This window comes from Balaenoptera borealis (assembly GCF_965194805.1).
Source record: "Balaenoptera borealis genome assembly, chromosome: 3".
Lineage (NCBI taxonomy): Eukaryota > Metazoa > Chordata > Mammalia > Artiodactyla > Balaenopteridae > Balaenoptera > Balaenoptera borealis.
Genome location: NC_138866.1, coordinates 41,054,005 through 41,078,182, shown reverse-complemented (window position 1 = coordinate 41,078,182; position 24,178 = coordinate 41,054,005). Strand labels below are relative to the sequence as shown.

The 24,178-nt window shown below is 42.4% G+C and overlaps 1 protein-coding gene across 2 annotated transcripts in view; it reads right to left on the bottom strand.

Moving 5' to 3' along the window:
* RTN1 (reticulon 1) overlaps positions 1-24,178 on the bottom strand; it is a 278,485-nt gene that overhangs the window by 112,627 nt on the left and 141,680 nt on the right. For both annotated transcript variants that reach the window (XM_082386510.1, XM_082386509.1), the window contains exons 2-3: positions 23,309-24,079; positions 13,122-13,871 (exon numbers count right to left, since the gene is read on the bottom strand). In XM_082386510.1, the coding sequence (XP_082242636.1) occupies positions 13,122-13,871; positions 23,309-24,056 (1,498 nt within the window). In that variant the 5' untranslated portion in view covers positions 24,057-24,079. The remainder of the gene's footprint in view (positions 1-13,121; positions 13,872-23,308; positions 24,080-24,178) is intronic.

The window sequence follows — 24,178 nt, the reverse complement described above, 5'->3', positions numbered from 1 at the left end:
ATAAAATACTCACTTTCTCACTGAGCCTGAGGTATAAAAACTATCAAGTCCCAGTCACCCCAAAAAAGGAAGGGAAATAATTTAAAATAGAACCATGTAAACAGGTGTGCAGTGAAGAATTCTTTCAACTATTCTGTATGCTTGAAGATTTTCATATAAAATATTGGGAAAAAAGGAAACACATCTGATCATCATATAATACACAAACCAAGGGAACTTTCCACTGTTCCATGTTCTTATTACTATAATATAGTTAATATAGTTGAAAAATAGGAGAGATATTTGCTCGTTGGCTAATTAAAAGTGACCAACCGAAAAAATTTAGAGGATTCTTAAAGAAATTTGAATATGAACTGGGCATTAGATGTAACAGTGGTCCTGTGGTTACATAAGAGATGTTCCTATTTTTAGAGATGTACAATGAAGCATTTAGGAGAGGAAATATATTGATGGCTATGACTTAATTTTCAAGTTCTCCCCCCAAATTAGATGAAACAAATGTGAAAAAATGGTAATGACTGTTAAGTTTTGTAGATCTATATTTGGAAGTTCATTATACTATTCCCTCCAATGTATGTGTGAAACTTTCTATAATAATCTATTTTAAATATTCTGAAAAAAATAGAAGCATGAGTACTCATTCAAATCACAGGTAACAGTTAAATATTTGAAGGGTCAACCCTAATCTTGCCTTCCTTAAAGGATGATTAAAATATATACTATTTTAAGGATGACAAGTCTTTGTCAGTGCTTGTGAAATACCTTGTGTGGATTTTTGGAGTGAGCCGATGAGCAATTATTTTTGAAAGCATGAAAATGGTGGACAAAGAAGATGAAGCAAAATGCACCAAATAAGCAGGATGTTGCAAGAAACCTCCCTAGATGGAGACAGAAATACTGCATAAATCCTGCTCCCTGCCTGCTGCCAGTCTGCCCACCCGCAGGAGACCAGGCAGACAAGAGACTGCCCTGAATTGGAAGCATGCCAAAGATTCCTTCCCACTTCAGATAACTGAAAGCATGTAACAAAAATGGAAGAGCTTTTTGAGAGAAACAGCAGTCATCTGAAGCATTTCATATAAGAAACAAATAAACCCTCAAGGATTTGTCTATCTACTCTAAAGGGGTAATTCCATGTTTATCATTGTAAGAATGTGGTTAAACCTTGCCCCCAAACGTTATTTCAAATAGTCCTGAAGAATCTGATTGTTCAGAAGGTAGTTTTCCATAAAAATAAATCAGAGGGGTGAATCTTCTTTTTTGTGTAGAGTCATGCTTTGGGAAATGAGGAAGAGGCATCTGCAACATTACAAGTTTGCCATGAATTCAGTCCCTGTTAAAGGAAAGTAGCCCTGATGGTTATTTCTGCTTAAGCTGCTACTGCACTGGTCATTCTACGTTGAGAGAAATCTGATCAAACCAGAGCTGGGGGCTTGACCTAAATATTGATGAGGTGAGGTGTGACAGGAGAGCATCTGATGGTGATGAAGCAGCCCACTCAGATCCTCCCCATTTTGGAGAACAGGAGTCCTCAGTGCACAGAAGGAGGGCAAGCTGCCGATGGAGCTCAGGTGCATGACCAGGCTGCTGTGGCTGTGATCTGTAGGCCTGCCATACAGCCCGCCTTGGAAGGCCAAGGGGCTGATCCACCAAGGAAAGCCCATCCCTGCTGCCTCACATTCTCCTATATCCTTGGTAACCACCATTACTGACAGTAGCCTGCGTGTATAGCCTTATCTAGTACAGAAAACATGATCCAGTCATGGAATGTGATAATAATTGCTGCCATTTACAATGTGCCAGGTCTTCTACTAACCTAAGCTCCTTAAAAACAGTATTCAATGTATTCAATTTAAATTTCATTACAATTCAAGGGAGTAGGAATTACTAGCCATATTTTGCAGATGAAGCCTGGGAAGTTTGAGGCCGGCAAGTGGTAGACGAGGGTTCAAACCCAAATCTGTCTGATTTCAGAGCTCACGCCTTAATCACTATGTAATACAACCTTAATAACAAACCTTGTTTTTAATTGGGTTCTGCTGTATTCAAAACAAGAAGCATTTACTGCAGAAAGTGTCCCCATTTTATAGGGGTTATAAAGTTTCAATAGACTGGTCTTGTACACATTCCATAGGCTCAGCAAAGAAAAGCTGAACACTGGCCTACAGTGATGTCACCTTCTGCTTTGTCAACTCACATCTATTATTGGCTTTGTCAGCTGAACCTCAGAAAGCATCTTTCTCTGCTGACGCTATATGCCCTTTCCTGGGCTGATGATCACTCTAGAAGAGCACAGCCAAGAGGACGATGCTCTTTGTGAGTAACAGTAGGGAATACACACACAATGTTCTCTTCCTAACTCGCCTATTATTCTTTAACCTTTCACTGGATTCAATAACGTTTAAATGAGCTCTTGGAAAAGAGCACAATCTATAAAACACACTGACATACAATAAAATCCCATAATATACTTCTGTGGCTTCATCTGTGTGTCTGGAGTCACCATTCATTTAGTCACCAAATGTTTATTGAGTCTCTACAAACTTACCAGGCACCATTGTAGGCACTGGAGACACAGCACTGAAAGCAAGTGTGTGATCTCAAAGAGCTTAAAGTCTAAGTGGTAAAGACAAGCTATAAACAAATAAAAATGCATATTTAATACACTGGGTAATGATAAGTGCTATGAAGATCTACAGTAAGAGATAATTTTGCAAGAGGTCTGTGATAAAGACTTGATGCTCATCAAATTTCTCCTATGCCCCATGCATCAGGGGAGAGTCATGTTACTCATTCTGGCCAATGGACCATAAGCAAAAGTGACATGTGTCATTTCCAGGAGGAGGCTTTGAAGAGCTAACGTGCCCCTCCAGCTCTCTCTTCCCCTGGCGTGGCAACCTGGGAAGCCATATGTTGATATTCGGTGGCAAAGGAGGGAGGGAGCTTGGATCCCTTGTAACTGGATGAAAAAAGAGCCCCCCATCAACTAGCATCTGATTTTGTGTGAGCTAGAAATAAACATTTGTTGAGCTAAGCCATTGAGATTTGGGGGTTTCTCACTGCAGTATGGCCTGAGTAATTCAAACTAAGTCAAAAAAGTATGAAATGCTAGAGCCTGGGGGGAGAGGACAAATGGGAGCCCATACACCATGGATGGGGTTAACTCAGTGGCTGTAAACCCTGGACAGACATTTTAAATCACCCCCAAGGGATGCTAAAAGTACTAATCTACAGATGACGTTATACCCAAAGAGTATACTCTGGGATATTTAGAGTAGGGCCTAAGCATATATATTTTGAGAAAAAAAACTACTCACAGAAGATGATAAATTGGGTCCATTGGCTTTAAGAAACCTCCCCAGAGGCAACCTGTCCAACAATATGCTTGGGAAAGAGCAAATTAGTGAGATCAAGTCAACTTTGTATAAATCTTTGGAAAGCAGCCAATCAAACTGTAGCATATGAAGACAACCCGTAAGATGACTGAAATATTATGAAAGAATTCTTGTACTAAATGAGTAACTGGACTAGATTCTTCCAAAGCTCCATCTCACTGTAAAATTATTATTAACATAAATATTTAAATAGTAATAAAATGAGAGGATAATTACTTAAATCATCTAAATTAATCATCACAAGAATCCTGTGATACAGGTACTATTCTCCCCTTTGAACAAATGAAAAAATTGAAGAGCAGACAGGGTAACTGCCCAAAATCACACAGCTAGTAATAAATGGTAGAACTAGGATCCAAACCCAGCTGGCTCATGATTCCTTGTCCCAGTGAAGAGGGGGATATGCAGTCAAAACAATACAGAGTTTGGAGAAAGTTACTCTAGACAAGGGGCCACGAGAGGGGAAGCACCTTAGGCATAGGCTCAGGGAGTAGCTGCTCTGATCCTAGTTGAGGACCCAAGTCCTTAGAGAACAGAACAGTTCACATGCCGCCAAAGTGTGGTGGAAATTTCCAATGAAACAATCTACTCTTCTTGCCCCAATTCTATGTTCAGGCAACAATGAGCTGATCTCCACACTGGGGTGGAGTTCTCCTGATACATCTCCAGGTAAATTGTAAAGAGGCATTCTGGTTTATACCAGATTCAGATACATTTGTGTTTCAGTACACTTACTACTGAGAACGGAGTCTTGGACTAAGGAAACTACTCCCTAGAGTGGACCAGCTCTAACCTAGGGTGGCTCATTCCTTCAGAGCCTTCTGGAGATCTTCTGTTACATAGAAGGGATCACACACTAGCTCGCTAACACATGAAAAAGAATTGCTTTGTTAAATTAAACCTCTATAGCGCACTCTAAGAAATGGAGAGCATGAAGAACCCCAACGAAACAGGATACAGGAAATGCATTTTTGAAAGGGAAGCAGGGGGAGCTCAGGAGCACTGGGCTCCAAAGTGGGGATCTTGAGTAGCTGAGGGACAGGAATACACCAGTTGTGGGAGGCAGAGGACCCCAAGATACTGTACTTATTTCCCAATTTCGCCTGGGGTTAGCCCAATCAATGGGACTTCTCCAGTTCTCCCAGTGGTCTATGTCACAGAAACTTCTTGTGCTTCTGTTCTGGTGGACCTGATTATCACCACCAGGGCTGTTTCTTACTTTGCAGAACTCCAGAAGGCATCAACTACTCACCTTGTGGTTATTAAAGATTTGTTCAGTTTTTATGACAATATTTAGGTAAATAGCAATAGAACATCTTGAGGACAAGACTGTCATTTTCTAATTTGCTCAGAATCACCTTACCAGTATTTCTAACAGTAGGACCAATTAGCATCAGCAAAGGAGAAAGATATAGAGAAGGAGAGGCAAAACATAAAACTGTGCAACTATGGGACATATGGTCCAACATACATTCTAACTGTAGGTCTTCTTTCTCAACCTCACCCTTACATCATGACTTATCATATTAGGATGAGGCTGGCTATGGTAACAAATAACCCCAAAATTTCGGTGGCTTAACATGGGAGAAATTTGTTTTGGGGCTAACTTAATAGATCAATGTGAGTGTTCATTAGCAGGCAGCTTTCCTCCAAGCAGGCATTCAGGGGCCCAGGTTCCTTCCCTTTTGTCATCCCTTACAGCCTAGAAGGAAGAAAAGGCACAACTGCATCTTAACCACCTTGTCCCAGATGTAACTCCCATCACTTCCACTTACATTCCATTGATAACAATCAGGGTTTAGCTTCATCTACATGCAAGGGGGGCTAGAAAATGCAGTCTCTGACTGAGCAGTCACACCCAGCAATGACTCTACACTATGGAAGAGGAAGTATCAATTTGGTGGAAAGTGACCCATCTTTACCTGTTACAAAATGGGCATTATATAAATCACAAGAACAAATATAATATACAATGGGAGAGAGAAAACTTACAGTTCAAGTGAATGATCTTATGTGTCATCTTAGAGGCAAATCAGTTCGGATTTGACAGATGAACAGTAAGGCTGAAATCTGAAAGGTGTCTCCTTCAAAGAGGACTTTGCCATCAGTCCCTAGGAATTTCCCCATCAGCATGGTCTCTGGTGTTTTTAGCCATACTAACAGGATCTGAGGGAAAGATGTGGTCAACAGGAACCAGGTGCTTTAGAAATCAAAGTCAAAGTCAAGATCTTTGGCTTTGTAATTAGAGCATAGATTTGTGGATTATATAAAATCTACCCAAAATTTCAAGATTCTGTTTTCAGAGGAATAAGAAAGGGGCTTTAAAATGAGGACCCCAACAAAGGGAAGATAGAGAAAATAAAAGGGACAAATTGGCAATGAGGCCATTTTACTTAGATCAAAAGTATCTAGAACCAAGTTATTTATGATTTTATTTATGTCTAACATCTGAGAAAACTATGACTCTGTGTAAAATGATTCAACCATCACTTGGCTAACCTAAAATGTAAAAAAAATGAAATCCTCTCCAGGTGACTGGACTGAATTTCCACCTGATTGACCATACTTTCACTTAAACTAGCTGCGCTTATTGCACCATTATAAAACTATTTACAGCAATATATGTTTAAGATATGAAATCTTAAATCGCCAAATTCTAAAGCAACTCCACACAGAAAAGCATTTAGGTTTGCTTACAAAGAAGTCTATCAGGAAAGCAATTTAGTTGGAAAAGGGCACTGGATGAGAGTCAGGAGATCTTATCTCAAATCCTGGTTCTTCTATCCCTGCAATATCACCTAGAACAACTGACTGTACCTCAAACCCTGAGTTCAATTTAAAAGGAGGATGTTGATCCAAAAACTCCAGTTAGTATGAAACTTTGGCTCATGAATCCTATATACTATATTTTTTGGCACAGGCCAAATGGCCTAGCTTAAAATTAACTCTGGTAAAAACTAACAGGTTATTTGGACCTCTGTCCTTTTGCTTATTCCAAGAAAAATATGGATGATAATTTAAATCATCAATCACCATATAAATGGTCCAGCCATGTGGACACTGTAAAATCATTCAAAGATATGACAATATTTAGCTAAGTAGCAATAGAACATCTTGAGGACAAGATTGTCATTTTCTAATTTGCTCAGAATTACCTCACCAGTATTTCTAACAGTAAGACCAATTAGCATCAGCAAAGGAGAGTACAAAGGAGAAAGATATAGAGAAGGAGAGGCAAAACATAAAATTATGCAACTATGGGACTTACGGGACATAACCCAGGAGATCTGTAAGTTTCAAATCCTGGTGGTTTGAGATGAGGTTAAAAAGTAGAGGTTGGATATTTTCATCACAACCACTGGATGGCAACAGACATTAACAGTGAGAGGGGAAAATCAATATGAAAGCCATTCTTCTGCTTTACTTGATTTCCTCTGTGCTTTTAGACATAGCATCAAATCTCCTAGAGTTGCTAGGGGAGATAAACAAAAGTGAGTTTGGAAGTAAAAAAAAAAAAAAAAAAATAGTTTTGGAAAACATACTCTGCTTTTGCAAGTGCTCTGTGTGTAGGTAAATCCCCCAAGATTTCAGTGTTCAGCCAAGAGTTGTAAGAAAATGAGGTCCAGCCAGAAGGGAAGAGTTAAACCAGAATTCTGTTATTTACCAGAATATGCAGCTTTGAACTGAATTATTTATTAGTGGTAGTGAAATTTTTGATCTTGTGTAAGAAGATTAAGCTTGCTATTCCCCATTTGTGACTGGAAGTGTAGAGCTCAACCCCACCCTCAGGACTTCTCCCTCTCCCATGATTCTCCAAGCTATGGACAGAGGCAACCTGGAGGACTCCTCTAACCCAGGAGGCCCCAAACTACTGGGAACGTGAATGGTTATCGATCTGCGTCCTTGCCAGCCCTATTAAGTTCTCTGTTCCAGAGGCTTTGTGGGGTGGGGAGATAGTAGGAGCGCCCTCCAGAGTGAGCTGGTAAGGCCAAGGGTATGCTCACGTTACCTTCCCTCTACTTCTCCTATGAGGAGGTGGAAGTCTCAGAGTTAACAGTATAAATTTCATTCTAAACCCCACACATAAGCCATTTTAACTAACATTTAAACTCAATCAGAAAACCCACCTTGCAGAATTCTGGCTCAGGCCCTGGAAAAAGATGGGACACTAGAGGAAAAACCTGCCAAAGATAACTCTGAGGGCTTTGAGAGATCAGCCTCAACACAGTACCTAGAACAATAATTCTCAAATTCTGGTGTGCCGAGGATTCACTGGGGAGCCACTTAATGAAGCAGATTCCTTAGCCCCTTCCTAGGAGATCCTGGGGTGAGCCTAGGAATCTGTATTTTAACAAATGGCTTATGATATAAATAGTTCACCAACCACACTTTGAGAAACACTGTCTAGAAAAACAAATGGTTCCACTGAGCCCCCAATTCATTCTCCCTGTCACATGCCCCTAGTTTCCACAAGAAGAGAGAAGAGTCCTGGATCAATGCTTTACCAGGCAGAAGAGGACCACTTTCTCAGGCCTAGGTCATTTAAAACCCAGAAGGACCATTATAGAGATAGGGTTAACTCAGGAAGCACTGAGTAATCACAGATAAAGACAATGGTCAACTGTAGGCTTGAGCTGAAGTTAACTAGACCCAGTGGTATGCTTGTCCTCACTTCAGACCCTAGTTTGAGTGCTTGCCTTAAACTGCCTTTTCTCTGACTTTAACCTCTGCTCTCTGGCAGGCTACTGTCTTTCTTTTGTCTGTTAGTGTAATTTTGATCCATATTTGGAACTGCACTTTAGACTCCTGAAGCTTTTGTGAGTTCCTGGCCCTAGCCAAACTGACACTTAATTCTTTTTAAAAAACCAACTTGCTGTCCACCATCCCTGCCTACCTCACTATATGTCTTATTTAACCTCCACAAGTACCATATTTGACCCTCATCCAAGCTCCAGTCTCAGCCACTCAAATATCACTGTCACCAAAACACATTAATGACCATTATACCCCCAGATGTTTGGCCATGAAAATATACTAGATATACAGCTCAACCTGTGAGAGAATACTTCAGTGCCAGCATAACCCAAATGGATGATTTTCCAATAGCAGACATAAAAAATTGGGCTCAATGACTAAAGAAACAGCAGCTAAGTTTGGGGTATTTTTCCTATTGTAAGTATTTTTGCATCTATTTATAATGATTCTGGTGACAAAAACTGAAATATAATTTGAGAGATGTTGGGAATAAAGTCACCCCCACCACCAATCCAATGTATCAGTAAATGCTATTAAGTCAATCTCCAAAATATACTTTAAACCCATCCATTCCTCTCCATCTTCATGGCTACCTCCCTCTCCCAGACACTGCCATCTCGTGCCTTAACTACTATAATGGCATCTTATGATGAGTAGGATAAAGACCAAATTCTGCACCATGGTCTGGGCATGAAAGGGCACTGCCAACCTTCCAACCCCATTTTTCCCTTTGCCTACCATACTCTAACTATAAAGACTTTTTTTTTTAGTTTCTAGAATGTTCCCAGAACTTTCCTGCCTGTGGCTTTTGCATTTTCTATTGTCCAGAACTTTTAAAAATTATCTCTTGCCACAGCTGATTCCTCAGCTTCCTCCTTCTCTGACCTTCTGATCTAAGTTCCACTATCACCAGGTACTCGCTCAAGAGAACACGTCACTCTGTTGATTTCCTATTTAATGTCAGCCCCCCACCCACCCAAATGTAAGCCCTGCAAGGGGTGGATTCATGTCTGCTTTGGTCATTACTATATTGCTAGTGTCAGGCAGGCAGTACGCCATATTGGTTGAATCAAAGGAAGGATGAATGAATGAATGGGTAAGGTCTTGCTTGGGTGGGGCTGGCATAACCTTGGGTGAAATTTATGTTATCTGTGTTACAGCAGTGTAAAAGCCAGAGATCTGGGAGGTGCTACACATGAGGCAGTGGCTGAAAACCTGTGTGGATGAGAGCAAGGAAACGAGGGACAAAGGAAGACAGGGAAAGAACTCGGGGCCAGACAGAGGAATTGGAAGGAAGGTAGCAAAAGAGATTGGGAAAGAGGTCAGAGACTGAGGGGATAACCAGGAAGGAGAAACATCACGGAGATAAGGGGGGAAAGTTTTGAGAAGAAGAGAAGAGTCTCCATGTGAGCCGGTATTATCCTTGATTTTACTGCTAAAAGAAATAAGTTGCAAAAGTCTGTCCAACATGATGTCACTTGTGCAATAAAAAATTGTGATACATAAAGAAAATTTCTGAAAGGAACAACAACAACAACAACAAAACAGAAGCCTGTGGTTATCTCTGAGACTTAGGAATGTGAGGTTGGAGTAGGGGAACTTTAACGTTTTATTTTGCACCATTTCTTACAATTTAAATTATTATTTTGAACATACATTATTTTCTCACTGTTTTAAGGACTGTTCAGCAGTATGACATTAAAGTACCAGGGAGAACAAGAAAGATGAGACCGAAAAGAGGTCTTTTGGGGGGTAAGAAGGTTGTCATTGGTGACCTTCATCAGAACAGTTTCAGGCTGGAATGTGAAAGCTGACTGCCATGGTCTAAAACATTGCTTCTCAAGCTTCAATGTGAATAGCAATCACTAGGGGACCTTGGTAAAATGCAGATTCCAATTCAGTAGGTAGGTCGGGGAAGGACCCTGACATTTCTAACAGGCTCCCATATGATATCCACATGGCTGGTCTGACACTATGCTTTTGAATTGCAAGGAAAAGTAATCAGAATGCAGGGAATGGAGGTGAGTACCCAGAAACCACTATTTCCCAAAGAATACGCCCTAGAAGATGAACTCTACAGCACACTCTAATAAAAGATTCTGCGATAAAATAGGTCTGGATATACCACACACCCATCCTGATGAGTCACACTGGGTATTAGTGTTTTATTTAGAATTTTTAATTGGCTTTCACTTAGATGTTCCTAACAGGGTAACCTTGCAACAATGAAAACTTATCTATCCTATCATGTTCATGATAGGCCATCCTAGAGGCTATGAGGAAGCAGAATGACAGGGTAGCAGGAGCTCAGGGGGTGCACAGAGAATGGAAACTGGAATATGATGAACCACATCTTGTCTTCAGTGAAACAGCAGCAGAGGTCTCCAAAAGGTAAGAAAGGTCCAAAAATAGACCTTGTTAGGGCATGTGCACACCAGTAAAGCCTGATGTTCCTTGACAGTATGTGCTATGATGCCGTCAGATATTTGCCAAACCTTATTCTAAATATTTCTGGACCTTTCTAAAACTTGGCCCAGCATCAGCAGAATAACTCCAAAGCCAAGGAGATGAGCATACTTGTGAATGCATGAACCTGAATGCATTTATACTGCCGGAGGCTTCAGGAAACCACAGAAGCTGACCTGACCTCACTGCTGAGGGGAGTCACACTTGACTTGAGCACAATCCTACTGTCCACTGACAGTGATTAAGAATAGCCTGGCGCTGGCTGGTCAGCACTGATCCTCCCACATGCTGAGATGGAGCAGGGAGACCTGAAGAACTCAGGGCTCCAATAACCTGCTGGCAGCACTGAGTCATCTGCCCAGAACCTTCAGTGCTTGGCTGCCCCAGGGCCTTTTAGACTCTTCATAGATAATGAGGCTGAGTGCTGAGTTTCAGTGGGAGACTGGATTTCAAAGGATCCCTCAGTGCAGAGGAGAGCAGAGGCTATTCACCCTGCCATGCCTTAATTGTTTGAAAAGACTGCCACTTTCTCCTTTCGAACGTCTAACTTGGCAGCAGAGGGTCCAAACCATATGAGGCAACTTGCACAGAGATTAGAATGACACCAGAATCAGCCATAAAATACTCTCTGAAGCCTTTGCATTGACAGCTGTAGTATTCCATCACCTTAGCTCTTCATCGGATGTCTGGTCACTCGGTCAGTTCCAGCTGTCATACTTGTCTCTCAAGTATACTAACGAGGGAAATAGGCCTACACAATACCATTTTCTCTTTATTAGCCTTCAGATTTACTTACTTTTGAGGATAAATATATTTGAGCAGCACTGTGCACATGGTGACTATTTCACTATGGGGACACTAGTTAGGGGATAAAATGGAAACACATGCGTGTTACAGTACGGTGATATGAAACTATACTCCGAATGACTCAAGCTCTCCTGCTTCAGGACCACAGGGAACTGCAGGTTGTTCAGGCTAATGCTGTTTCCCAAAGCTCCCTGAAAGCTGCAGGGCCCCTTCCCACCACAGTCAGAGTGGTAGCAAAGAATCCAAATTAGTTCTAATATTCACCCAACAAATACACATTCCTACTGTTAAGTTTGTCATAGAATAGCCTCCCTATTGCACACACTAAATACACTTTAAACTCTCAGGGATAAGTTATTTGGGAAATCAGGAGTCAATTATATCAGCCCCAACATGATGCCACATGTCTAGGCCTCCAGCAACCATGCAGCAGGGTTATCTTTTTATTACATTCCTCCAGTTTCCCCCTTTCCAATGTGCTAATTTTAAAGAATTTAGAAGCCAGCTTCCAATCTATAATGAGAAAGTTTTTGTCCTCTATTTTTATACGAGGCACTTTAATTGCTACTAACATCATTGAAGTTAGCATATAAACAGGATGGAGGGTGTACTCTCAGAATCATTTATCCCCAAAAGGCAAAATACTTCTAAAAAAACAGAAAGCAGAGGAGATGGGTGAGAGGGGACCTTGAACAGAGTTGTGCTTTTAGGGTTTGTTTTCAAGTTCCACCTGGATGTTCTTCTACCCAGCACCTGGGGAGAGACTGTCTATCTTCAGTGTAGCCCATTAACTAGACTGTGCAGGGCCTAATTTATTCACCTGACTCTTTCATTCCTTTCCTGAATTCCATTATACAACTGCAATCTGGTGTGGGGGATGACTTGGGGGGAAGAGTGTCTGGAAGACAAAATAATGACTTCCATTTTTTCTGCATTTGAAGACTTCATTCAACTCAAGATTTCTCATAGGAAAAATATAATGGCCAGATTAAAATCATTCTAAGTTAAAAGTGACTTTAAAATTAATTAGTCACCTTAGGCCTTGCTCAGGCACAGGAGAAATCCTGGGACTAACTTCAGTCACTGTCTTTCCTGGCTAGCTGGGACACAAAAACCTTATCAAGGCCCAAATTCCTTGCTGGTTTTGTGGTCGTTGTTGTTGTTGTTTTGTTTGTTTTTTGGTAAGAGAAAGGATGGCGCTGAGATGCTCTTGGCCCATTTAAGAAACAAGTTTGGCCAAGTGCAAGTGCTAATGGTGGGTTCCAGCACCTAGAGGGACTGTAGCCACACCCCATCACTGAGAGGGTGGGAAATTGGAAATGAGACTGGACAATAACAAAACCCCATCTCTTCCCAAGAGAGGAAACCCAGCCCTGGAACGAAAGGAGGGACACATTCACTCCATTCAGGAGATCTTGGAATGTACACAAAACCGCTCATTATTGGAGATGCTCTGGTTCAGCCAGCCCAGCGCAGCTCGGAGCACGTGTTTCTTCCATGGAAGCCCCAGCTGCGAATCTGAATCCTCTCATCTCCTCCCCACCCCCCTCGGAATTGTTCTCCGGTCAATTGTTTGACCAGCTAGGACGTGACTACTGGGCTAAGGCAGAACCACCTCCCTCTGCTCAATATCTCAGAGCACCCAGGGGAGAACAGTAAGCAGACAACCTACTTTAATCAAGAAAGCTGTCACTTTACCTTGTTGCTTATTGAGAAACAGCAGAGGGGGCGCGACGCCTGGACCCCGAGGCCCAGGGCCCTTTGTGGCCTGGGAGCTTTGGTCGTAACTCGCTGCTTCCACAGGTGTCCGCGGCACTGCGGGCCCCTCGGGCGCAGGGGCTCCGTCTCCAGAGGGCAGCTCGGAGCAGACTTGGGGGACGGCCGAAGGGAATTTGAGGAAGGGCCCCTGCTCCGCCAGGCCGCGCCGGCTGTGGGCGCGCTCCTCGGCCCGGGCGCCCGGCTCCTCCCGGATGGCGTCCAGGGCGCCCGGCTTCATCGGCGGCGAGTCCTGCTCCCGTTTGGGACTCTCCTCCGAGGCGGAGGAGGCATCACACGACTCGATGATGAGCTCGCTGTCCAGCTCAGCCTCGCGCTCCTCCCTCAGGATGCTGTACTGGATGGACGGAGAGGCCGGCGATGGCGGCGGGCCGCCCACATGACCGAAGGTCACGTAGCCCGAGGGCAGAGCGTCCTCGGCGGCCAGCGGGTCCTCGGACACCAACTCGATCTCCGAGTCCCCCGACTCCGCGCTGCTGGCCTCGTGGTCCAGGGGGCTAGGGATGGTGGGCAGCCCGGACCTGGCCTTGGCCTCCGGCCTGTCGGCCACCTGGCCCGCTGGCCGTGGACTCTCCGTTGTTTCGAAGGACAACCCCTTTGCTTCCTTAATGGCAGTGATCAGCTCATCCTCGGAGATGCTGCATTTCCCCTGGGATTCTGCGGCAGATGGTTCTGTCGTCCCACAGAGCGAAGAAAGAGGCACACACAAGGACAGACAGATGGACAGAAAAAGAAGAAATCAAACAAAATTCCATTAGGGGAGGTATTTTCTCGTTGCTTAAAAAATACATATCTCATTAGCACAAAAATAGTCTGTTTCCAGGGCTATGCTGGAAAGACAGGCCACCTGAACTAAAAGGCTAATTACTGTTATGGCCCAATTAATCAGTGTTTGATATACCTATCTATCTTAATCTAGCTATTTTTAAAAATGACCCAGCAATTTCTTAGCGTTAGCACCTCGTTGGTTTTTCTGTTCCAATGTGGGAAAGATTCTAGAAGTCATGGTTTTGATTTCTAATCCATTCTCTGAGGGAAGTTTTCCAGTTTCACAGATTTCATTAGATAATGCAATGTATATAACTCTCTAATTTGGCCCACCAATGTCAACAAATCTGAAATCATCCATTATTCCTTGTCTGTTTCTGTTCATATTCCCTACTTCAATAAGACAAAGAAAGCTAATTTGGATCCTTGTACACAACTTGACTCCTAAGCTTTACACTTCCCATAAGAATCAATACTTCTACTCTTTTTTTAGTGAAAAGTGTAACAAAGTGGAGCAATATAATAGATAGTTTTTGCCAATTCCACCAAGCAGGCTGTGCAGATTACCATACTGCACAACCCCACAGGGCTTCTAATGGTGGAGCCCACTGTCGTTCTTTTTCATCTCTTCACCTCCTCTTGAGAAGAACAAAACCCAAGAGTCAACCCCTGTCCGCTGGGTGAATGCCTGCCTCCTGTCTGATGTTTATCCAGATGGCCCCCAAACCTCACCAGCAATCTTACTGATATTTCTATCTTAGTTGAAATTACCTGGGATAGCCATGACAACAATTTTCAGGAGCTTGGTTTTCCCCTTGCCCATGCAGCAGGGCCTTATTTCAGAATATTCTAGACAGTGATTTCTGGCCCTTTTGTAAGCAAGAACCACTTGTCATTTCTCCAAAGCTTTGAGGTCACTGGGAGGGATATAGGAAGGATAAGAGGTAGACTATCTATGGCTAAGTAATCTGTCAATTTAGGACTGTGGGAGAACCCCAATGGATAAAACATTTTAGATTTGTCTAATTCTCTATAAAGCTGAATTGATTTTATCCTTTATCCATGTATCATTCATTCATCTGTTATTTACTGAGAACCTACTATGTGTCGTCACTCTTATAGGCACTTGGGATGTATTAGTGAATGAAACAGGAAACAAAATCTCTGCTTATATTCTAGTGGGAGGAGAACACAATACACAAACAATACATGTAATAAATAATTAAAGTATATAGTATGTTAGAAGATGTTAAGTGCTATGGAAAAAAAAAGTAGAGTAGGGTAACGGGATCAGGAGGGCTGTGACAGGGTGGGGATAAATTTGCAATTTTAAATAGGATAGTCAAGATAGGCCTTATTGAGAAGGAAACCGATATTCAACACTTGAGGAGGTGAGCGAGTGCATGAAGATATCCAGAGGAAAAGCATGCCAAGCAGAGGGAACAGACAGTACAAAGGCCTGGAGGTGGGAGCTGCAATGATTTATAGATATCACAAGGAGGCAGCTATGTCTGGGGCAAAGTGAATAAGGGGGAGAATAATAGGAAAAGAGGTCAAATGCATTCAGGGAAGGGGGGTCATCATGTAGGATCTCATCAGGCTTTTATTTTGAGAGAAATGAGAAGCCATTGGAGGGTTTTGAGCAGAGAAGTGACATGATCTATGTTGCTGTTTTTCTTAATAACTAATAACAACCTCATTATCTTGCACACAATTTATGTGTAAAAAGATTTACTGCATGATCCCAAACTCTATTTTTATAGAAGTTAGTTCCTTAATAAGTCATGCACATAGTTCTTTGATATGATTACAAGCAGCATAAAAGTATAAAAGCTACATTAATTCTCAATGGTAGGCCAGACGGAGGAGGAAGAAGATAGGGAGTAGAGGCTAGTGTGAATGGAGGAACAGCCTGTACTTCCAGAGCACTATCAGTAGCTACATCGTCACAGCTCCACTTGTTGAGCATCTGCTGGGATAGAGGCACTTCACATATGGGGCTTTGAGTCTAGTGGCAGTAGGTTAAGTGACTTGTCCAAGGTCACTGTACTGGTTTTTCTATCTTTGCCCCCTTGGATTTATTCCCATCTTTCTCTGTCTTGTTCTCTGTTCTGAGAGGCTGACCTACATAGAAGGCATTACCTGGAATTCCTTCCCCTCTAGTTTCCGGTTGTTTTCAGCCAATAGGAATCATAGGAGGAGGGGGTGTAGAGAAATGTTAGGGTATTTATACCTCTTGCTGCTTCTGAAGCTCCAGGTCTTGGCAGGCTTTGGGAACGCTGTTCCCTCCCCTTCCTCCTTTGGGTCCAGGGATGCTAATAGATCCCTAATATTGCCAGTCCTTCAGTGCTTTACCATCTTTTGTTTGTTCTCTTAACTGTCTTTACACATTTGTAAATAGCTACCTCTTTAAACCCGCTTCAGTTACAACCTTTGAGTGTGTCACTTTGTTTCCTCACAGGACCCTGAATGATATAGCCATGTGGCTAGAAATGACTTGGCTTAAATTTGAACTCAAGTCTTTATGTTCCATGTGTTTCTCACTCTATCATGCTACATCTGTTCAAAAAGGGGGTGGGGTCTCAGATAGGGCAAATTATATTTTGGAGAATGAGACGAAGAGGAAAAGTGAGCTGCATAACCACGTATAAAAGAATGAAGCTGGACCCCTACCTCAGGTCATATGTAAGAATTAATTCCACATGGATCCAACCTAAATATATGAGCTAAAACCAGAAACTCCAGAAGAAAACACAGAAATGAATCTTCATGACCCTGGATTAGACAGTGGTTTCTTAGACATGACACCAAAAACATAAACGACAAAATAAAAATATACAACTTGGAATTCATCCATATTAAACACTTTTGTGCTTTAGAGGACAACATCAAGAACGTAGAAGGACGATCTACAGAATGGGAGAAAATTTTACAAATCATATATCTTATAAGAGACTTGTATCTAGAATATGTTAAAAATTATTACAACTCAGTTATAAAAAGACAAATAATCCAGTTAAAAAATAGGCAAAGGGCTTGAATAGACATTTCTCCAAAGAATATTTACACGTGACAAAAAAGCATATGAAAATATGCTCAACATCATAATTCACCAGAGAAGTGCAAATCAAAACCACAGTGAGTTACTACTTCACACTCACTAGGATTGCTAGAATAACAAAGTCAGAGAGTAACAAGTGGTGGAAAGGATGTGGAGAAATAGAAACTCTCATCCACTGTTGGTGGGAATAAAAAATGGTATAGCTGCTTTGGAAAACAGTCTGGCAGTTCAACTATTTAGAGTTACCATATGATCCAGAAATTCCACTCATAAGTAGAGAATTGAAAACCTATGTCCATACAAAAACTTGTACACAGTGTTCATAACAGCATTATCCATAACTGTCAAAAAAGCGAAACAACCCAATGTCCATTAATTAATGAATGGATAAGTAAAATGGGGTATACCCATACACTGGAATATTATTTGGCCATAAAAAGGAATGAAATACTGATACATGCTACAACATGGCTAAACCCTGAAAACAGTATGCTAAGTGAAATAAGCCAGTCACAAAAGACCACGTATGACTGGAAAGTTAAGCAGACCCCTGATCACAGAAAGGCCTGGAAGCTAGTTTAAAAGTCAATATTCTATCAGGAAGGCACTGGTGGGTCCTAGAAGGGTTAGGATGAACTTAGGAAAGAAAGAATAAAAGGTGCATGACCCATTAAGAGGATACTGAAATAGTCAAGGGGAGGAATTATGACAACCTAATGAGTTGTAGTGGTCATAGGGATGGAAAAGAAAGGATAATTCAAGAGACACTGAAGAGAGAGAAAGCATAGACTTGGGGTCTGCTTCATGTGGTGAGTGAGAAAGAAATGGGGGGGGGTCAAAGATCACTCAGAAACAGTGAGCCTGGGTGAGTAGAATGAATAGGAATTCCATACCCAGAAACATGGAAGTCAGAACAGTGAGCTGTTTTGATGGGCCAGGGGAAGAAAATTCTCATCCTGGATATTTCATCCCTTTCCATAGCACACATCCTTCCAATTTCTCACGCTGGCAGCCTCTGTCTAACCATACAAACTGCTAGGACTGACCAAACTCCTACTTGTACAACATTCCTAGGAGACCACGAAGCAGGCAGGCAGGCTCTTGGGCTAAGAGGACCACAGGCGACCCTGCAGGGTAGCCTGCCTCGTGTGCAAACCGGCCTGATGCTGCATCATTCAGGAGACAGGGTGGTGCCCACTCATTCTGCACAGCTGGGTGCCCCTGGGTGGCTCTGTATGTCTATGTGATGATTTCATTAACATCTGTCTCTTCATCCTCCCCCACTCTCCCTGACCCCAGACTGAAAGCATCATGAGGGCAAAGGGTAGCCAAGGTGTTTGTTCACTATCGTATCCCCAGCACCTCGTGCAATGCCTGGCACACAGGAGGTACGCAACAAGCAGAGCTCGTGTGAGGACTACCTCAGAGCTTTAGAACAGTGGTTCTTAATCAGGTGTATGGCTCAAAACTGCCCTCAGAAATTTTGACTTAGTAGAAGTAAGTCTGAATGGGGCCCAGGCATCTGCATTTTGTAACTCTAAGGGTGATTCTAAAGATCACCTCCAGTTAGGGATGGCAGATTTAGCAAATAAAAATACAGGATACCCAGTTAAATAGGAATCTCTGATAAACAATGAATTTTTTTAGTATAAGTATGTCCCATGAAATACTGGTATTTTTATCGGGCAACCCTACCTCTAGCTGAAAACCACTGTGTTAGAGCATTCAGAAAAGAAGGCTCAAGGATGTTGCTTTATTTACTCAAGAGCAAGGATGGTATCAGACAGCTGTGGGGTGGGAGGAAAGGGCCTGATAAGTTTCATCCTGGGTAAGTAAAAGTACTACCTTAAAAAAAAATCATCTTTATTATGAGTGAAAGGGGATTCAGTATATAGTGTAGACATTGCTCTCCATTCTTAAAGTGAAGTAAAAGTTTAACAAAGTGCTAGGAGGAATCAGGAGAAAATTTAGAACAAAAGAGACGTTTTCCTACCCTTGTTAAAAACTTATGGGCCTCTAGCTAAGACACTAGTTATGTGTCAGGACTGACACAGCAAAGCTAGAAACAGTCATTGAAAATAATTAAATAGAATATAGAAACTGAGAAGGTTAGAACCACCCCACATGGGGAGCTGTGTTTGCTGCTGCTGATAACTATGATGATATAATTCAGATTGATAAAATGGAAGGTGAACATGGGCCAGTCTACCAAGTCGCAGATGCCAGTGAACAACCATGAACAATGATGCCATTCCGGCCTCCCCTTTGCTCCCGGCTCATTCTCCACTCATCTTCCAGAAGGATCTTTTGAAAACACAAATCTGATGCTGCAGCTCTTCCCTTCCTTCTCCCCACGCAGCCACACTGACCTTCTAGCTGCTCCTGGAACACACAAGACATTCCCAGCTCCAGGCCTCTGCACTGGCTGTCTCCTCAGCCTGGCACCTCTTCCTCACCTGTCTATATGGCTTGCTCTCTCACCCCATTCAGGTCTCTGCTGAAAACCATCAGCAGGGAAACGCATTTTCTCATGGCCACCCCATCACCCTCTTACATTCTGTCTTGCTTTATTTTTCTTCGTAACCATTATAACGACCTGATATTACATTATTATTTACTTGTATGTAAGTCTTCTCAATTAGAACGCAAACTCCATGCATTCAGGAACCTTGTTATGTTTCACCACTGTATCCCCAGCAGTGATGGAGCAATAACTGGTATGGAGTAAATGGTCAATACATATTTGTTAAGTGGAAGGATGAATGAATGAATGGCATCACTTCCCAGATTAAAACCCTCCAATGCTTTCCCACTGCATTTGGAACAAAATTCAAATTCTTTATCCTCGCATGTGAAGCCCTGAGTGATTGGGGCCCTGTCGACCTCTCCAATTCTGTTCTATGCCATACTCCTCCCTTGCTCCTTTTGACCATCTTTCAGTTCCCAAATAATACAGCCTTGGGGCCTGTGTATTAGTTGTCCTCTGTACCTTGGGGCCCCTCTTAACCCCTCTCTGAATTGTGGGCTTCTTCTCATTCAAATCTCAGATTACATGTCACCTCAGAGAGGCCATCCTTGACCCTCTCACACCCAACATTCTATCACTCTTCACAGTGCGTACACTCCATGAAATTACACTACTTATTTATGAGCTTCCTTTTATTGACTTCTCCCACTAGCAAGTAAGCTCCATGAGGGCAGGGACTTTACACATCCTGTTTACTGCAATGTCTCTGGTGCCCAGCACATGTCTGACACATTGAAGTCACTCAATAAGTATTTTTGAATAAAAGAATAAATTTTCAAAATGGGTAGGAGAATCACAGACCTCATCAATGCAAGGAAATAGCAACAGTAGTTTTCAGAGTTTAAATTGATTTATTTTTTATTGCTTATTTCTTTTTAAGGGACGCTGGGGTGGTTTTATGATGGCCTCTTGATTATTGTCCTTTCTGAGGATAACACCTCAAAGAACATCCATGACCACCGTAATATACTTCTAGGTGTTTGTGTCAGAAACAACATGCTGCCGATGGGCCAGTGGTCTGGTGCATCAGGGCACTTACTATATTTTCCTAAAATACTTCACTTGTATTCATGACTGATCTTTGCTTAGAAGAAACTTTCAATATGTAAGCTGTAAGAATTTTTACCTCTGTACCTCATGGTATATTATTTAATATCATGAAAATAATTAAGTATGTTGGAGAAAGTTATAAAATGTAATAATCTATTGGAATTGAAAAAAGTATATTAGACTCCTTGCTTAAGCTTTAGGGTCTGTGGCTAAAACTGTTCTAAATTAGATCTTCTTCTGATTCATAATTCACATAATTAGGATTATTCCCCAGAGTCAGTTGATAATTCCTTATTTATTAAACAATGATAAACTGAATTCCTTTTCTTTAGGATGCTTTCCTTTTCCTCAGTCTCTATGTAGGATTATATGTAATTCTTTGTCTTACCTGTCAGCACAGGAAATGGCAGAGTGAATCAAGACCCAACAGATATAATAAAGCCCAAATCCTCCAGTGTCTATGGGCACAGTGTCACATGGTACCAGGGGCTCACAAGATGGGGAAGGGGTTAGGGTAACCTCTTGGGATAAAAAAGACAAGGAGAAAAGCCTCAATGACAAACCGAGTCCTCCTATCTCTCCTATTAATTTTATTCTTACGTGTTCTCATATGACTCAGGTGTTATGGTGTGGGATGTGTGTGGAGAGAGGAGCTGAATATGGGAGATAATTGTGTACTGGGACAGGGGACTTTCTCTTTCTGGAATAAACCTTACTTAGAATGTTTATTTGAAACAATTGCAGAGAAAACCACTGCCCTAACCCCTTGCTGTCAAATGGCCACCAACAGATCATAAAACTCCAAGATCATGAGAGCCAAATCCGACTTTGTCTTCTCTTGAAGATGCTCCAGAACCCCAATGAGTCGTGACTACCAAAGAAAAAAAGAATTCCCTCCTAATTAATGAATCCTATATCAAGTCTTTACCATCAGCTTTGTAAACTGTAGTTTTCTCATGAGGCATGTGTCATATAAATGGACCAAAACCTATAGGGTCATTTCACTCTTCCTGAAGACTGGCCAAAGTTCTTCTGTACTGACCACCAGACAACCCTGGAGCTCTGTAAACACAGCTTATAATGTAGTTTATATCTTCAGAGTGTCAGTATCTTTATGTCATGGGATAATCGAAGGGTTTTACATGCATTGCCAGAAAAACCACAAGGAGGCTTTGAGACCCAGATATGTTCCTACCGCCTGCTGTCAGGTGGGATAAGTCATGCTGGAGTGTGACTATTTCCCTGGTCATCTGTCCCACTGGAAGGCAGGGACTGCTTTTTGTTTGCTTTTCAACTCCAGCATCACCAGTGCCTATTCGAGTGCCTGACCAAAAGAAAGTGTGTGTTGAGTGAATGAATGAATTTGAAAATCAGGAACTTGGTGCAGTGAGTTTACAGCTGCATGAGTCTGAGGTAAGGCTGGGGAGGGGAGGAATTGATGCTAAAATCTTTAGGGAAATAAGACAGGAGGGACTTCCATTAAATCCTCTCTGTTCTAACACTTGGACTTACTGCATCATCAGGATTTAGAGCAGTCACTCCTAATTGTAAGGGTTTAGATCTGTTTTAAGAGTTCAGTAGAAGCTCTTTTACCTGAGGTGCTGAAAATTGTTTTTTTTTTAACTTTTTATTTTATATTGGAGTGTAGTTGATTAACAGTGTTGTGTTAGTTTCAGGTGTACAGCAAAGTGATTCAGTTATACATATACCTATATCTATTCTTTTGAAAATTGCTTTTTGTAAATCAAAAAGGTTTGTAAATTTCTTTTGGGTGGGGTCAGAATTCCAGCCACTGGAGGCAGGGGACAATTCAAGGATCTCTCATTATCCTCTTCATCCTGATGCCTCATGAGCGTTTGAGAGCGATGGAGATACAAAGGCTCCACTTCTACTACCCAGGATGGTGGCACAGGGTGGGATGGGGAAGCTCTAGCTACCACTCTGGCCTTTCATTAGGGTATGGGAGGTCCCCTTTGTGTTTGAGAGGGGTTTCGATGTGGTTTAACAACACCCTGCCTTGAGTCAGAGTAGAAGGCTCAGGTTGAAAAACATCATAGGCTAGTGAATTCTGAACTTTTACAATTCTAACCAAATAGGATCTTTAGTTTAAAAAATAAAATTGTATGCAGAACTTCAATAAACTAAAAAGATGAAAATGATGTGCTGAGATTGAAGGGGGAGGGGAGGAGTACCCTTTGTTTAGGTTTCCTGTCACTGCCCATTCCCCCCCACAAAAATAAGACTCTAACCTCTACCCTACCCCCCTTCATTGTTCAGACTTGGAGTTGGGGCCAGGAATGTTAAATGCTCTGTCCAAGGTGGCCCAGCTGGTCTGGGAAGAACAGTCAAGAAGGTACTCTCCACGATGCCCAGATGTCAGGGAGGAGAGCTAACCTAGAAGCTGGCAGCATCTCCTTCTCTGCTCTGAAGAGTAAAGCCACAGGAGGATTTGAATGTCCCCAGTGTGTCATCTTTACCTCTCCTCTCAAATGAAGAAAGAAATATTTTACAAAGCAAATCTGATAGGGCTCTAAAAAATCCCAGATGTCAACCTTTGCTAATGGGCACAAGACTGAAAAAGTTATATGTTAATTAAATCAGTTAAATTGAGATTGAAGTATTTTGAATGCAAATCTTCACTCCTTAATGTTCAGATTTCCATATGCTGGGTTTTCCCAAGGCAGGGAACACCCGTTGCCTTACCTGTTCCAGAAGACGGAGGAGTGACGGATTCTGGGCTGTCATCTTCAGGCTCTGAGACGGTGACTGTGGGGACTGTGTCAGGACTCGGTTTCAGGCAGACATCTTGCTTCTCGGGGGCCTTCTCTGGGGTAGCAGTTTCAACAGAAGGCTCGACCTCAGTCAGCGTGATTCTGACAGGGGCCGTGATCAGAGGAGCACTGTGCAGCTCTTCAGAGATATCGTCTACATACGGTTCCGACGTTGATTCTTCAAATAAATGGTCCTTGAGGATTTTTCCCTCCACAGGAGATGGTTTCTCTGGTGCACGGGCCTCTTCGGATTTTGCTGAGATGTCAGTGTCCTTATTCAAGTCCAAGTCTTTCTCTTCCAACTTGGGGTGACGCTGCTCCTGATATTTCACCTCCTCTGGCCTCGTTATGTCAATGTATTTATAGGCTTCTGCTTTCATCTGGTCCAGGGGGTCTGCTAAGATCGTGTTCACTTCAGTGGACTCTGCAGGAGTCATTTCTATTCCAGAATCAGAGCTAAATAGGCCACGAGGCTCCGTCCCAGGCACATCTGGTAAGGAGGGCCCGGGGGTACGCATCTCCGCAGGGCTCTCTGAAGCGGTGATGTGGCTGTTTTCTTTCTGAAGAATTCCAGTGAAGTACGTAGAATCCTCCCGAGGTGGGTAACAGATGTCAGAAACCAGAGATGTGTAACACACTCCTTCCCCATCTTTTGCTGCTGCTGAAAAGGTATGATCCATGGCCCTGGATACATCTGCTGCACCTGTGAATCAAAACGGCAGCAGACAGTGAGGGGGCGCCTGGCTCCAGTTCTCTCTCCAGCCTAACCCACCACCCACCCTGGCCCGTGCAGACACAGCAT